Here is a 12,688-nt window from a genome sequence, read left to right on the forward strand (position 1 = left end):
CAAAAATCAAGTTGGGTGAAGAAGAATTTATGACATTTAATGCAGAGAGGGGCTACTTAATTTCAGGCAACGCATGAGAAGTGGAGTTTATCGCAAAGCTGGCAGAACGATCGGTTATCTGCTGTTCTAGATCAATGAGGCCTTTGCCAATAACAGGATACACCTGTGTGCTGACCAAAAGTAAAACTGAACAGGAAGCGCATGCTAAGATAACAAGTCTGCCAGTCTTTGACAAGACAGGTACAGAGATAAACTGGATTTTAAACACTTTTTCTCGTGGCTCGATAAAAAACATTAAAAATAAGACAAACAATAAAATACAATCTGCTAGTCTCTGAGGAAGAGCCACCTCTATTAAATTCCTTTTCCAGAATGCCTGCTTTTAATATTTCATTTAAATTTTTCATTACTAAATTTAAATTAAATTAACCCCAATCCTGTTGCTAGGTAGAATGCTTTCTCACTAATCTAATAATTATTAAACGGATAAAATTGACTTTTTAAATACAAATTAACAAATTTTGCACCAAACATTACTAGCCTGATATAACTTAACAAAGTATATCAAGTGTAGCTACAAAGCTGTATGAGGGAGAATATTATTTAATTTAATTAAAATCTAAGAACATCCACAGCTGTATCCATAAAAAATGGACTTGATTATTTGGAAACAAACAGCAGAAACCCGTGGATCTTCAATGGTCACCACTCTTTCAATGGTGGGTACGGAAGACAAGAGGATCGCTTGAAAGGACCAAAGTCAGAGGGTCCAGTGACTCACGTGAGCTCACACACGCTGGAGGTGTGCCAGACGAAGAGGTACTGGCAGCCGTCCGTCTCCAGGAGGAATTCTGGGATGCCCTCTCCGGCCGACGGGCTGCAGTGGAACAGAATGGTGGAGGAGACCGTCTTCTTCTGGTCCCGCCCGCACTTTGACTCGGAAGGGATGAGGACGTCCAAATTTCCGTCTGAAAGGAGAAGAACGAGCGAGTGTTAGGATGTTCACGGAGGCCCACTTTTCAGAAGGCACTTGACGCCCCCCCCCCCCCCCCCCCCCGCACCCCACCTTGCCCCCCCAAGAGCAGGCACGGCGTCCGTGCCAAACTCGCCTTTGATGAAGTACTTGGCGTTGCTCGGCAGATCCCCGATCCTCCGCTGGTAGTCGCCGTTGATCTTCACCTGGCAGATGTTGGCCCCCTGGCAGGAGGACGAGGAGCTGTTGGTGATGCCGGAGAGCTGGATGTCGTATATGTACCGGTCCCCGTTGGACCGGATGTCCCCCGAGGCCTGGTGGAACCTGCCCATACAGAAACATCCTCTTCACCGTGCTCTCGAAATCATACAAAGGACAGGGTATTTTTTTTTTACTTTAGCTAGCGCACGATAACAGTTCATTACACCTTCAGCCACGGGATGAGAAGCCCACTCTGCCACACAGGATTTGATAGGAATTAAAGGGAAAAAGTAGAGAGCCATGACACACCAAACCCAGGAGTAACAGTATTACTTCAGCAAACTGCTAAAGATTGACAGATTCTACCTAATGATGTATGCAGGCCCCTGTGGCAGTGAATTATTCCTACAAGTCTAAGGTAGTCAGTCATTAATGTGACAATTAGAGCGCTAGATTCGACTTGAGACAGCACAGCTACGCAATCATTAGGAAATACATTTACATAGCGCCTTAAACCTGACGCCCATGTGCGTAGGGCACAGGGAAGCCCTGGAAACAAACTGAAATTCCGTTCACTCATTGCAGTTGCAGTTGCAAAGCATCATGGGAATTTAATTTTTTTTTATTGGGATGGGACGAGGGGGGGGGGGTCACCTGTAGTAGAGGGCTCCGAGGCTGAAGCTGACCCCCGTGTCGGGCACTCGGATGGTGCCGTTCACCATCTCCACCTCCTGCTGCGTCACGGCGCAGGCCGCCCGCGTCTCCCACTCCAGCCAGAACTCGCAGGCCTGCTCGTCCACCCTGCGCAACGACACAAGTACACACACACACACACACACACACACACAGAGACAAGCACACGCAGACGCACACAAGCGCATGCACGTACACGCACACACACACGCACGTACACGCACATGTGGGCGCACACACACACACACACACACACACACCCAGACAGAGACAGACAGACACACAAATAAACATTAACAACACTGTCTGAATAAGGTCACTTTGGTTACACTACCTCACACTGCAATACACAGACAACACCTTGCAAAGCCTCAGGAACAAGCATAAGACAACAGCACCGTATTTCAGCATCTAAACCAGATTCCCGGGAGGAGAGACACGTTGATTTATATTAATGCTACTTCGGAGACAACCTACTTCTAAAGCCACCTTGAAATAGAAACACAAAAACAATGCAACTGCAGCCAAAACAAAGATGCCACGCTGTCCAGCAAATGGTGACTTTTTAATCATTTTTGTGGTGACTAAAGAGAGAACATAAAACATTCAGTAACTTTGCGCCGTGAGAGCACGTACACCTACGCACATTTCGCCTGGTAACAGTTCAGAAGATAAGGTTTTCGCCTTATCAAAAGGGTCTGGTGACACGGTCTAGCCTACGTCAGACAAAAACGACCTGTGTCCACCGTGGTACGACAAGCTTAATTAAATAAAATAAAATAAAAAGTTCTTGAGTAAACACGAGGACAAACCAGCTTGTAATCACTAAAAAATCGTACAATATCCCACCCCTAGTTCAATAATGCGCATTTGTACACCCGTATGCTATTTATCTATATATCATTATATTAGTAAGGTACTAACAAAGTGATTTTATATAATACAATGGTTATAAGCGTCCTTGGCCAGCAGGACAACAGCAGCACTTGGGCTCTGCACTCTGAGGACAGAACCCATATCGTGAAGCACCAGCTCCACCGAGCCACAGGCCACGCCCACTCACCGCAGAAGCCTGGGGCTCCCCACCGTTTTCCCGCACGTCAGCTGAATGACGGTTTTGGCCAGGAGGCTCCGCCCGCAGGCCGCGTCCCCTTTGGTGTAGTTCACCATGATCTTCCCGTCTGCGGGGGAACAAGACGGGGTGCATTATGGTTGAGGTTAAGCGTTAAGGCTGTGAGATGACTCTTATCGTTTCCAGCGTTGGGGCCAAATAAATCCAGGAAATCCAGAAATTTGCCAACAGATGAAAAGACGCCTTGAATGTTATGCGAGAAGTTTTTTTTGAATTTCGGTTCATTTCCTGAGTCGACCCAAATTTGTGAACGGGAGCGGCGGGCACCTGTGAAGCCCATGGTCTGGGTGTGCACCCGGCCCAGGGCCCGAGTGGGGCCGCCCCGTTTGCGCCGGCAGACGGTGGCGTCCTCGGGGCAGTCGGTCAGGCCCCCGTGAATCCCCTGGCACAGGTTCAGGAAGTACCTGCAAACGGACGGCAAAAGGCACAGGTTTGACTGAGGACCGACGTCAGCAAACAGAAGCACCGAAGGCAGGAGAGGCCAACCCCGGTCCTGCAGAATTCCAGAAGCCTGCTGATCTTCTCCAGTCCTCAGCACTTACTTGATCAGTTAAAGAAGCCGATTAAACAATTAACTAATTTCACCCAATTTCATGGGTCACCACACTGTTCTGTTTTCATGGTTACAGACGTTCAAAGGCTCTGTCAAAGGTCTACCGGCTAATATCTTAGCACTCTTTAATGTAGCAATAAAAACTTGAGTTTGTGGGAGTTTTAAATTTACCTTTAGATGTTACACTCTCCACATATGTGTGTCATGTGTGCCAACATGCTCACGTAAGCACTGATTTTAGGGTGAAAGCAAAAGCCAACACCACGTGGCTCTCCGGGCTTGGATCAGCCGCCCCTGACCGAGAGGAAGCCAGCCGCTTCCTGCGCCCGAATGCCGAGGCGGCTTAACAAAAGGTAGCGCGACGCTCAAAGCGTCCAGCAGGGGGAGCAGGAGCCAGAAGGGGGTGGACTTACGAGTCGCCGTCGTGGCTGAACTTCCAGGGGGAGGTGAGCGAGGAGAGCGTGCGCAGGTCGAACGTCTGGTGCTGGTGCACCAGCTTGCACTCCATCTTGCGGGGCGGGCACACGACGTCGGTGGGCCACTGGAAGGTGGCGGCGCAGCCCTGCGTCTCGCTCAGCAGCTGGGGGGCCCCCCGGCCCGCCTGCCGGTCGCAGGTGAACAGGATGGTGGAGCGCCGCTTCCCTTTGACTGGCAAAAACACCGGCAACGCCGTTCCTCAAACGTCTTACGCCTCTACCGTCACAGCAATACAGGTTTCTAAAGGTTTAGCACTGAGACCTTAAAATGTGCTATTCAATATCGATCTGTACGCGCACACGACACATACCCAATTCATATATAAAACACACTGAGAGACTGTAACTGTTGTGTAGTGGTTAGGGGACTAGGCCTGAGACCACTGCTCTGCTGTGAAAGAAGGATAGCAACAAGACCTACTTCAAGAAAATATCAACTTTCTTTGTGTGAACTGATAATGAGTAGAATGGAAATTTCCATTCAGAGTTCCTCTGAACTCTCTCCCACTCTCTTTCTTCCTCACAAGCTCACACCACCTTGTCCCCCACTCCGACTAGAGCAGACGTAATTAATGGCTCTCCTCATATTCATTCAGCATTGCTTTAACCCTTTCAAGAGAAGCGTTACAGAATTTTTATTTTTTCAAAATTATAAGTCAGTGTTCTAGAACTCCATTGCTTTCAATTACCAGCGGTTACTGTTACATCAGTGTTAGAATGTTCAGTTCAGAACATTCTACTCACATTGTTGGTAATTAGAATGTTCAGTTAAGACCATTCTAATCACGCATTTGTGATCTCTCATCTTACAGGGTTCAAGAGAAAATGGGCTTTTACCTTCCGAACAGAATCCCCACTGCATGTCCTTGTCGTAGTCACCGGTGGTGGCGCACCAGAGCTTCCCATCAATCCGGCCTTCCGTGGTGCACTCTGAGAAGGGCTTCCCCAGGAAGTTGAACGGGAAGAAGCACACATTCCCTTCTGTCGTCACTGGAACAAAAACAGGAATACAGAGGTGAACGGGTGCATCTTCAGTGTGTAATTATTATCCATGATGAAGGTGGCTTTCTTTAAACTTATTAACACAACGGGGGGTTAGCTCCTTGGCGTTTGCATTGGTTTTGCTGTGAACTCTTTTTTTTCCCCATAAATTCTTTTGTTTCAGTGACCAGGCGCAATGAGGACATCACCGATTTCCAAAACAGTAGCTTGCAGTAAAGCAGAACTGCATAACTTTGCCATTTTCTGACCTGGAAGGCAAGTGTCTCCGCTTCCGTAGTGCATGGTCACGGCCTCGTCCTCATGCTGGTAGTCCATGGTCATGGCCTTGCTGTTCCCGTACGATGCGGTGGAAGAGCTAGACACCAGGCACACGGCGCTGCCCTTGCAGCCGGGGTCCGTCACCTCCCCGCACACATTGATGCTGTAGTGGCTGGAACCAGAGGACACCTGCACAAGCATGCAGGAGGACAACACGTACATCAGGAGCCATCTTGTAAAGCAGCTACACAATCCTGCTTGACACTACGTTTCACTGACACTTTCAAAATGGGAAGAAGACCCATTTAAAACTAACCTAACTTTACAGATCGACCCTCATAGGAGAGGTTACCCACTCTGCACAGCAACCTCTAAAGGACCCAAAAATAGATGTGGGACAGAAAGCCAATGAAGGGGGGGTCCCTGCTCTGGCTACAGAAGGAGACTCCCCATTCGCCAGGAGACATCAGCTCTTTACAATTCAAAGTATCACATTCACACAACCGTAATGCAAATTACCATTTTCAAATGGGCCAATAAGCACAGGTCTGCCCATGCATGAAAAACCAATTACATTCAAGTAAGAAAAGTGGATAAGAAAGTGGCTCACAAGTAGTGAATATTTCTCTAACAGGCATAGGGACTTGCCCCTACACCAAAACAAGGATTTTCATAGGAGTAGAACTTCTGGTTGTGCGTGTGTCAGACGTGGGAAAAGAGTGCGATACCGTATACCGGACAGAGAGACGAGCGCGTGAGACAGCAAGTGGCGCACATGCCAAGGACACAGAGAGTGAAAGAGCACAGCGCAGAGATGTCCCACCCGTTGGATGATCCCGGACAGAGGCGAGAGGTTGAAGGTGAACTGCAGCTGCGCATCCTTCAGGGTGCAGTCCTTGGTGGTGACGGCGTCCGGGCACACCACCGGGGTGGCCCACTCGAACACGTACAGGCAGTTTGACTTCCTGATCATCCGGGGCGAGCCCTGCGGCGGGAAGCGACATCAGACGGTCACGTGACTTTGTTTATGCTCGAATTAAACCGACTGTTCAGACGGGAGTCCCGTGTTGAACCTGCGGCGGCCGTGTGAGGTGAAACAGTCACGGCAAGCGACATCAATCGCCCTCTGACCGCTTTTCAGGTCAAAGACAGAATGTTTATGGTAAATTCTCAACCCAGATCTAGTGAAGTACTCATATATTCATGAACCGACATAAATGGGACAACCAAATTAAGACAAGCATTTAATAATTGACAAGTTACGCACTGTATACTTGCTTCGGACTGTGCACCAGCATGGATGTTTAACATAAATGCTATGGACAAAACTCTACATAAGACATCGTAGCGATTATACATGAGTTATCACATGCCAATCAAAATCTCTGAATCATGCCAATCAATCTCTGAAGCAGAGGCAACATATTTCCGCTGAACCAGTCACAGTGTAGCCTTATCACACAGCTGTAACATCCTCCATCAGTTTAGGAGGGAAAGAACTGGCATGCATTTTCTTTGAGGCGGTGAAAGGCACACAGCCTCTGCCTTTCACTCTGCATCAGAAGACTGATCAGCTCCGGTGATGTCACAGGAAGCTCTCAGGCGCCTGACTCACCAGACGAGGCGCTGATGAGTGGTGAGAGGGAGGGGGATGCTTAGCTTCCAGGCCAAACAGTCACCAATTACAGCTCACAGTTTGGAAACTATGACATCATAAGTACGGTCTTGGCCTCTCTCTAACCAGACACTTGTACCTCACACGTCTGGGTTGCTTGGTTCCATTTAATTCCGGTCAATTCAAAAAACTAACTGAAATTCAGTTCATGAATTTGAAAAAAAAATCCAACATCGGTGGCATTTTACAATTCATGAACTGAATCTCAATTTGTTTCCCTATTTGACAGAATGGAAATGGAACTGACCAAAACCCTGCTACCACACTTCCGGCTTTTTATTTACTGATCATAGGCTCTCGAGTATTGACATCATCGAGGTTGAAAATACGGGAGGATAAACTCTAGAGCACCCACCAGCTCGGTGCCAGCCTGGCAGCTGAAAACGAGGAGGGAGCTGTAGTTCTGGGAGGAGTCCGTGGGGCACGGGGTGGTGCTGTTGAAGGATATGTACACCTCGTTGATGGCCTCGTTGATCTGCGGAGGGAACGTGATACGCCCAATATCCTGCGGGGTGACAGAGAGAGGTAACGGCCAAATTAATAAACAAATGCATTCATAGTGACAGGTGAAATCAGTTGGGTCCCATTTGTAAGCGTGTGAAATCCTGAAACCATCTGAGTAAGATGAAAGGAGTTTACGACCAGCAAAATGGCCAAACCTGAGTTAAACCACACAATTATGGTAAAACTTAAGCACACTTTCAACAACCTTAATTGATCAAGGCTCTTGATCAAGGGTTTGACAAAAACCAGCATCCCCAGGACCAGGGTTGTGAAACGCCGAACTAGAAGACCTTTAGACATCCACTACAGACATTTAGCCATCAGCACTGCTCTACAGACTCACAGAGCAGCCATAATATTCGTTAGTACAGCAATGCAGGAATCCAGGAGGGAGATGGGGCTGTAACTCACTATGGGAGGCCCGTTGACTGGGTCCATGCACACGGACGTTCCTGGGGGACAAGCCACCCCGGGGATGGGGTTGAGCGGCTGACATATATTGATATAAAAGTCAGGGGAGAGGTCCTTGGACAGGTCCTCGTCGGTGGCGGTGTAGAAGCCCGTTTTGTGAATGAGAGGGGTGAGGTCAATGAGGGAGGTCCCATTGGAGACTGAGCATTTGACCTGCAATCGCAGAACATACACAGGATGAAGACACCAGCAGAAACCTTTGTGGGCTGTCAGATATAAGCCCTAACCGACTGTTTGAATGCATTCGCCATACAAATACACAGTAAATAACCGCATATACTGGACCGAACCGTCTGAAGAGGAAAATACTTTCACACAAAAAATTTACTTCAGAATGCATGCACATTCACACGCACATGCATGCACACGCGCACCCACCCACACGCGCGCATGCATGGGACACAAGACCAGTATTATAGTAACAGAGTTACAGTAGCAGATTTCGCAAAAATTGATTTAAAAAACAATTTACATTGCAGAGGATTATACATCAACTAAAACTGAAAAGGCTTCTGAACCTCATCTTGTTAAAAATCACTTACAAAGTCAGGCTCATATAGACAACACCTAGCACCCACTCAGAGGATGTGCAACTTGACGTAACTTGCACAAACATTCCCAGTTAAAGTCAGTAATGGTTAACCAGTCATCAAGGACACTGTGGTTCCACAGCCAGTTCAGTCTTGACCAGAGGATCATGTCCTAACTGGTATGGGGAGTCCATTTCTGGTATGGGGAGTCGTGAACCCAGGCCTCACCTGCTGCTCACAGACCAGTGGCGTGTGCCAGGAGAAGAAGTGGATGCACTTCTCCTCGTCCGTGTCCACCAGGACGGGGCCGCCCCCGGCCGTGCCCTGGGACGCGCAGACGAAGCTGAAGACGCTCTTGTGCCGCAGGGTGGGGTTGGCTGCGCACGCGTCCCCGCCCTCGTAGGTTAGCTGCACCACCTGGTCCCGGTAGGAGAGCGTCTGCGAGAAGCTCCCTCCGTTCAAGGCGGTCAGGCTGTCTTTGATGCAGACGCCTGCGTGACACAGGAAACTGACCTCAGATAAACTCTCATGCTATTCTTTCACTGTGTCAAATCATTACCCCTCCAGGTCAACTTAAGGTACCTACAATTATGGTCATGCTATTGCTGGAGTTAAAAAACAAAGAATCTTCACAATATATTCGCAAAAGGTATCATTTACATAAACAAAACCAAACCAAACCAGGAGGAGTCTTTACCCGCGCCCTTTTCACATCCTGCGTTAGCCACTTCACCACAGACGTTCAACCGAAACATCTTCCTCCGGTTGACGCCGTCGTACACCGTGTAGCCTTCCGGTCTCCTCAGGCCATTCAGGTCGAAGAGGTGCCCTGTGAGAGGGGACGCACGTTAGCGAGTTTGCGGGTGACGGGCGGGAAACTGTGGCGGGCGACCAGCACAGCTGCAACGCAGGCGTCAGAAGAGGCGGCGGCGTGCATACAGGGGCCTCACCGGTTAGCGGGTTGGCCACCCTGCAGTCCCCATGCTCGCTGCTCTTGAGCGGACAGGCGGTGGCAGTAAACCACATGAAGGTGTAGACGCAATCCTCGATGGCTGTGATCAGAGTCGGGCTGGAGTCCTGAGAGGGCACAGGAAGTCAGGACGACAAACAGTAAGTCAGTCTGGTCAGCCCTGCTCTTTCGCCTTTTTTGACTGGTAGAGTATGTGCGCGTGCAAGAATGTATGAGTGTACGTATGAGTATTTGTGTGAGTATTTGTGAGTGTTGCGTGTGTATGTGTGTAAGAAACAGGAAGAACCGTTTGCTCACCACTTTGTCCTCGTCACACTTGAAGCGTATGATGGTGGTCCGGTTCCTCTGCTTATCAGGACACTTGTCCCCATGGGTGTACTTGAGGACCAGGACGCCCCTCTCTAAATGGGGTGTAGACTCCGCCTCCCCCAGACTGAAGTACTGGTCTCCACTCTTTAGACAGGACGCAGAGGTGGACGGGCATCTCCAGGACCCTGAGAAACAGGATGATGGTTTCGCATACCAACCCTGCCAGTTCCATTCACAAGTACCACAACAGCACTGACACCTGACTACGCACCTATCCACAAAATATTTACTAAAAATGACCCAAACTCACACCACTGCTACAACTTCTCATGACATTAATGAATACCACTACAGCTGCTGAAATGATGAGGCATAATTTAAATTGGAAGGTTGGTCATAATGACAGATATTTTAGCATTTAATCTCCTTATTGGCACAGATTAGGCATTTATAGTGCTCATAATTGACCCATTTCTGGAATTTTCTATAGAGTCCTTAATAGGCTTTGAATAGTGCAAGTGATCAGAAGGAAAGTCTTTCTGTGGCACTGCCCACTCACCAGACTGTGGTACCAAGGACTTGCATACGTTGATGTAATATCGCTGCTCCTGGTTCCCCGTCTGCGAATCGACTGCCCAGTTACTACGGGGCATCGACAGAGGCGAGAGGTCATAGGAGTTGCCTTTATCATCTCTGTGAGGGAGGAAATTCAGTCCGGTCAGGAGGGTGCCTATAAACATGACTTTGCTGGAGAACTGTATGAGAACACAGTGACGGTTCCCTTACTTGAAGGAGCAGCTTGTTGTTTTGAAGGGGAGACAAGCCAGTGCTGTGTTCCATTCAAAAAGGTAGGTGCAGTCTGGTGTTTCCTTGATAAACTGTGGTTCCCCCTAGTGGAGGGAGGTGAAAAACACAACTTAGTCACACAGTGCAAACTCAAGATGAGCAGACCAGGCAAACAGCTACATATCTGCAATTTCACATTCATCACAGAACAAAGAACAAAGAACAAAGTTCCCCCCCCTCCCCCCCCCACCCCCCACCCCTATTGCCTTTAATCTTCCCTCAGACGACTTACCGTGCCCTGACTGTGGTCACAGGTAAACAGAATGGCGGTGGCCCGCTCGTATATCTTGTGGCAGGTCTGGCCGTGGGTATAGTTGATCATTATGAGCCCATCATCGTAGGTCAGGGTCTGTGTGGTGAGACCTAGAGGACAGAGAGGACAGGAACACCCCCCAGCCACAAAAAATGAAAAAAGGATATTTTCTGCAAGCCTCTGGGAATTCCAAACACTAATATGCGGACTCCTTGCCTTAACAGGTTCATGTTACGACCCCAAACATGTGACTGTGATTGCACATTTCCTATGGGCTGACCTATGACCAGCTTCAGCATTCCTTCTGTCCCCTTTACCTCTAAGAACAGCAGGCTCTGCTAGGTCACAGGAGTTCTGGGGCTATGCAGCTTTATGAATATTTATGGTGAGGCGTGGCCAAGGGCAGAACACCCATTGCGGCTCTAATGTCCATGGTCACGCTCCTTCATGATTATTCATAAGCTGCAGCAAACTGAACAGTTTTCAGCTTCAACATTTCTGAAGAAAGACCCCTGAACGGAAATTTACCGGAGAACACCACGTACCTGCAATCCTGTGAGTGCTTCCTTCCACCTGACAGGAAGAGACGGTTTCATTTCCTGTGTCCTTGTGGGTGCATATCTTCTCATTGAGGGCCCCGCAGACCGCAAAGTGGTACTCGTACTCTCCGCTCTTCACCGTGTAGTCCTTCCCAGAGAGGGACGTCATGTCGAACACGTAGCTGCTTCGGGGGTCTCTGACCTGACAGTTGTCACCTGCGGTTAACGGTGTCAGCAGGAACATGAGGCAGACAACTTTACCAATGACATACAGGAACCTGTCAGATTGAAATCACAGTGCAACAGACACTGAACCACACTGCGATAATGCTTTTTTTTGTATCAGTCACAGAACACTCATTTTCCTTTTCTGAAAAGAAAGGCTCCTACTGTGACCGCTCACAGGTCCCCTACCCCCCGGCTCCCCCTCGTACCCTGAACTCTGTGGACGGGGCAGGCTTCCGAGGTCCTCCAGGTGAAGACGTATTCACAGCCGTTCTTTTCTGTGAACATCGGGGAGCCCTGCCACAGACAGACAGATTGGGTGGAATGGACAATGACCTGGTGCCCAGCTCCGAACCTTTCCACACCATGGACCAAGTGAAGTGGGCTTTTAAAGACAAAGACTAGACCTGTGTCTCTGGAGAGGCTAATTCTACAATCTATACAAAAGAGGATGGTCCAAAGACAAGCACTTCTGACTTTTGACTGAGTCCATACTACGCAAGGAAAAAAAATGATTCATGTGATGGTACCAGTCTGTTTTTAACCTAAAAAACATGCTTTGAAACTTCCTGCACCAGACAGTTTACCCACTGTCTCGTTCATCAAATGCTCACAGCTCTCTGAAAGAGCCACTTTAGATGCCATCTGTCACACAGTACTCAAAAAAATAAAATAAAATAAAATAAATTCATCAAAATGTGCCTGCATATAGAAATAAGGATGAAATATGAAGTGAAATGCACTGTAAAAAAAAAAAAAAATAAAAAAAAAGGTGCTCACAGGGCTGTCGTCACACTGGAAAATGATTCGGGTGGAGTAGCGGCTGTTCTCGCACTTGTCCCCGTTGCCGTAGACGATGCTGATGGAGCCGTCCGCTGCGGCCTGAGGGTTGGACTGGACGTAGCCCAGGTTCACGCCCTTGCCGTCGATGATGGCGCAGGTGCCCAGAGCGCCCCCTGTGGTGGAGAGCGAGCTCTTTTAGCCGGCCCAACACAACCTTCAGGAACGCCAAGCCAGAACACTCCCAGAGTCCTGTGTGGGAAATGAACTGAAGCGCACCCCGTGTGTCTGAGTACAT

General features: G+C 48.7%; 1 protein-coding gene across 1 annotated transcript in view; it reads right to left on the reverse strand.

Annotated features, from left to right (window-relative positions):
- The window catches only part of igf2r (insulin-like growth factor 2 receptor), a 34,611-nt gene that overhangs the window by 4,430 nt on the left and 17,493 nt on the right, over positions 1-12,688 (reverse strand). Inside the window, exons 25-45 of the mRNA XM_064340359.1 lie at positions 12,391-12,566; positions 11,820-11,907; positions 11,392-11,601; positions 10,826-10,956; positions 10,534-10,637; positions 10,307-10,440; positions 9,736-9,932; positions 9,419-9,545; positions 9,166-9,297; positions 8,697-8,959; positions 7,879-8,091; positions 7,319-7,468; positions 6,112-6,273; positions 5,279-5,477; positions 4,866-5,018; positions 3,966-4,200; positions 3,267-3,403; positions 2,931-3,048; positions 1,829-1,975; positions 1,110-1,297; positions 782-968 (exon numbers count right to left, since the gene is read on the reverse strand). Of these exons, the coding sequence (XP_064196429.1) occupies positions 782-968; positions 1,110-1,297; positions 1,829-1,975; positions 2,931-3,048; positions 3,267-3,403; positions 3,966-4,200; positions 4,866-5,018; positions 5,279-5,477; positions 6,112-6,273; positions 7,319-7,468; positions 7,879-8,091; positions 8,697-8,959; positions 9,166-9,297; positions 9,419-9,545; positions 9,736-9,932; positions 10,307-10,440; positions 10,534-10,637; positions 10,826-10,956; positions 11,392-11,601; positions 11,820-11,907; positions 12,391-12,566 (3,451 nt within the window). The remainder of the gene's footprint in view (positions 1-781; positions 969-1,109; positions 1,298-1,828; positions 1,976-2,930; positions 3,049-3,266; positions 3,404-3,965; positions 4,201-4,865; positions 5,019-5,278; positions 5,478-6,111; positions 6,274-7,318; positions 7,469-7,878; positions 8,092-8,696; positions 8,960-9,165; positions 9,298-9,418; positions 9,546-9,735; positions 9,933-10,306; positions 10,441-10,533; positions 10,638-10,825; positions 10,957-11,391; positions 11,602-11,819; positions 11,908-12,390; positions 12,567-12,688) is intronic.

This window comes from Anguilla rostrata, chromosome 6, assembly GCF_018555375.3.
Source record: "Anguilla rostrata isolate EN2019 chromosome 6, ASM1855537v3, whole genome shotgun sequence".
NCBI classification, from domain to species: Eukaryota; Metazoa; Chordata; class Actinopteri; order Anguilliformes; family Anguillidae; genus Anguilla; species Anguilla rostrata.